Below are 2,507 nucleotides of genomic sequence, written 5' to 3' on the forward strand. Positions count from 1 at the left end.
TCCTTCACAGCGACACACACACACATGCTTCAGCAGAGGCCACGCCTCCTGCAAGAAATGATTCTCTATGCATCAAGTCCAGACCCTTGTGCAAAGCAAAGTGAAGGACAGGGTCTGGTTTGAACCAGGCTAACAGTATTTAGCTGTTTTACGATTGTTGAATAAAATTCACATAATTAAAAATTATAGTATCTTATTGTAAAAACATTAGTGACATATCCAGTTTGGCTTGCTATTAATCGTATTGTTGCTATGAGGGATGTAAGCGATGGTTGCCATTTTTGCTCCTCCATGTTGTTACAAATGCTAACAGTAGACAGAACAGGCGAGACTAACTCTAGTGATACTTAATTCTGAGTGAGAGCCACCTCTTTAACCAACCAACTTCAAGTTGGCAACACTGGAGCCACTTATCAGGCTGATAAACATGTCTGCATTTTTAAGTCTTTTTACTGGATGGTCAAAACTTGCACAAACTATATTGTTTTGGAGGAGTATCCATTTTTTATCCATAAAAAAAGAAAAAAGAAATTGATTTGGGTGGCTGTGGATGAGTGGTTAGTGGTGTAATTCCTCTGAGAGAGTTGGCAGTTCGATTCCAACGCTATTTGGTCACAGTTTTTAGAAATAATTTTTAGAAACAAAAAAAATGTAATCATTTTCAGTCAGATTTTAGGAAGCAGCAGTGTTACTGCTGCTCWATAACTTTTAAATGATGTGTTCAAGGCACTGGATTGAGTTGCTCTGTTCAYTGATTTATCCAAGGCATTTAACAGTGCAGACCACAGTATTTTGTTAAAAACCCTTCCCAATATAGGTATCTTCAAAGAAGCATCTTGTTGTTTTGTAGATTATTTGGCAAACAGGTTGCAATGTGTACAGATGACTGGATTAAGTTCCAGTTTTCTTAAGATAAAAAATGCTGTACTTCAAGGCTCTGATTTAGAATAGAATAYATCTTGTAAGACCTCATTTTGTAATAAGAACACATTATGTAATAATGTAATAAAATCAGGCTTCAAAATGTAATAAACTTGCGCTAAAACCGCATTATGTAAGAATTGATGCAAAATGTAATAAAAGTCTTCAATGCATTGTGTAATAATGTTATTACATTTTGCGGCATTTATTACAACATGTGGTAGTGTTATAATCTGGTGCATTATGTAATAAACAATCAAAAACCAGTATTTCTGTTCATCCTAATCAATAATGTAATAATTATTATTATTAATTAATATTTGTAATAACCGTCATGTTGCCAATACTACATCATTAAATCTTTATAACGTTGGTCAATAAACACTGAACTCAAAAACTATTAAACATAGGAGCTTCCTATTTCTTTTTTTGTTTAGCTCTGATGAAGGGCTATCCATCAGGGCCACCAATCAGTGCCCCCCCCCCCCCCCGACCCCCAATTTATCTGAAAAAGAAGTATCTGCACATACAAAAGTGGTTATAGCTCAAGAACTAACATAAGAGCTTCAGATTACCATTGGTTGTTTAGCTCTGATGACGTTCTATCCATCAGATCACCCCCCCACCAAAAAAAGACCCCCATCCAAACTACTACAATTTGGGATGCACCTAGTAGTGTAATGATTTGACAGGCAGGAAAGAACCCAGGGCGCAGGCAGCATTCAAAACAAAGGCTTTAATAATGGGGTCATTATGTTACCACTATGTGGTGTCTAGTTACACATCACTCTTTTTCTCTGTTTGTTTGTGTGTTTCTAACAAAACATTTAACGTAATAGAGGTATATTATACATAGAGACTTAACTAACCATCTTTCTTTCTTTCTTTCTTTTTTTTTTGAGTAAGCCCTTACTATACATTCCCACCGGTGGGCTTAGGAGCCTCTCCACCAGCATTATTGCAGCACTTTATCAAGTTTCCACCCAAAAATCTAAGGTGCAAATATTTTACTAATATACTGTGTTAAGATAAAAAAAAAGCCACATTTAAATAAACTGATGCTATAAGTGAGCACAAAAAATGTTTATGAATGTGTTTCTGGTGTAAATAAGCATTCATTTTGTTTGGCGTTAAATTGTTCAGAGAAAAAACAGTAAACTAATAAAGTCCATACTTGCGTATCTTCATGGCCTCTGTGTTGTCAGGCTTAAAGAACTTGTAGCTATTAAAGGATTGTGTGGCCTCTCGTCTGTACTGCCCAACATTAAACACTGAAAAAAAGAGAAATAACATTTCACACGGTTTCTGGACACAATGAATAAAATTCTTCAAAATGTTACTTTATTGTTTAACAACGGATCCAAATTGTTACATTATAAACACCTATTTACTGAATATTTACTTATTTACTAGTTACTGTCAGTTGGCAGGTTTGGAGTTTTTCTCATTTATTTTGGTACATTTCCATTTCTCAGCTCCTATGACAATACAAAATGATCCAACACACAAAAGACAATTAAATTAACTTTAACTGGTGCTGTATATATTGATTTTCATAAAGCGTTTGACAAAGTTGATCATTATAC

At 34.9% G+C, this 2,507-nt stretch overlaps 1 protein-coding gene across 1 annotated transcript in view; it reads right to left on the reverse strand.

The window, feature by feature from the left end:
* LOC106535231 (6-phosphofructo-2-kinase/fructose-2,6-bisphosphatase) overlaps nucleotides 1-2,507 on the reverse strand; it is a gene marked incomplete in the record, with an annotated part of 38,729 nt that overhangs the window by 28,425 nt on the left and 7,797 nt on the right. Inside the window, 1 exon segment of the mRNA XM_014032185.1 lies at nucleotides 2,096-2,192. Coding sequence (XP_013887639.1) covers nucleotides 2,096-2,192 — 97 coding nt within the window.

Source organism: Austrofundulus limnaeus, unplaced genomic scaffold (assembly GCF_001266775.1).
Source record: "Austrofundulus limnaeus strain Quisiro unplaced genomic scaffold, Austrofundulus_limnaeus-1.0 Scaffold1390, whole genome shotgun sequence".
Lineage (NCBI taxonomy): Eukaryota > Metazoa > Chordata > Actinopteri > Cyprinodontiformes > Rivulidae > Austrofundulus > Austrofundulus limnaeus.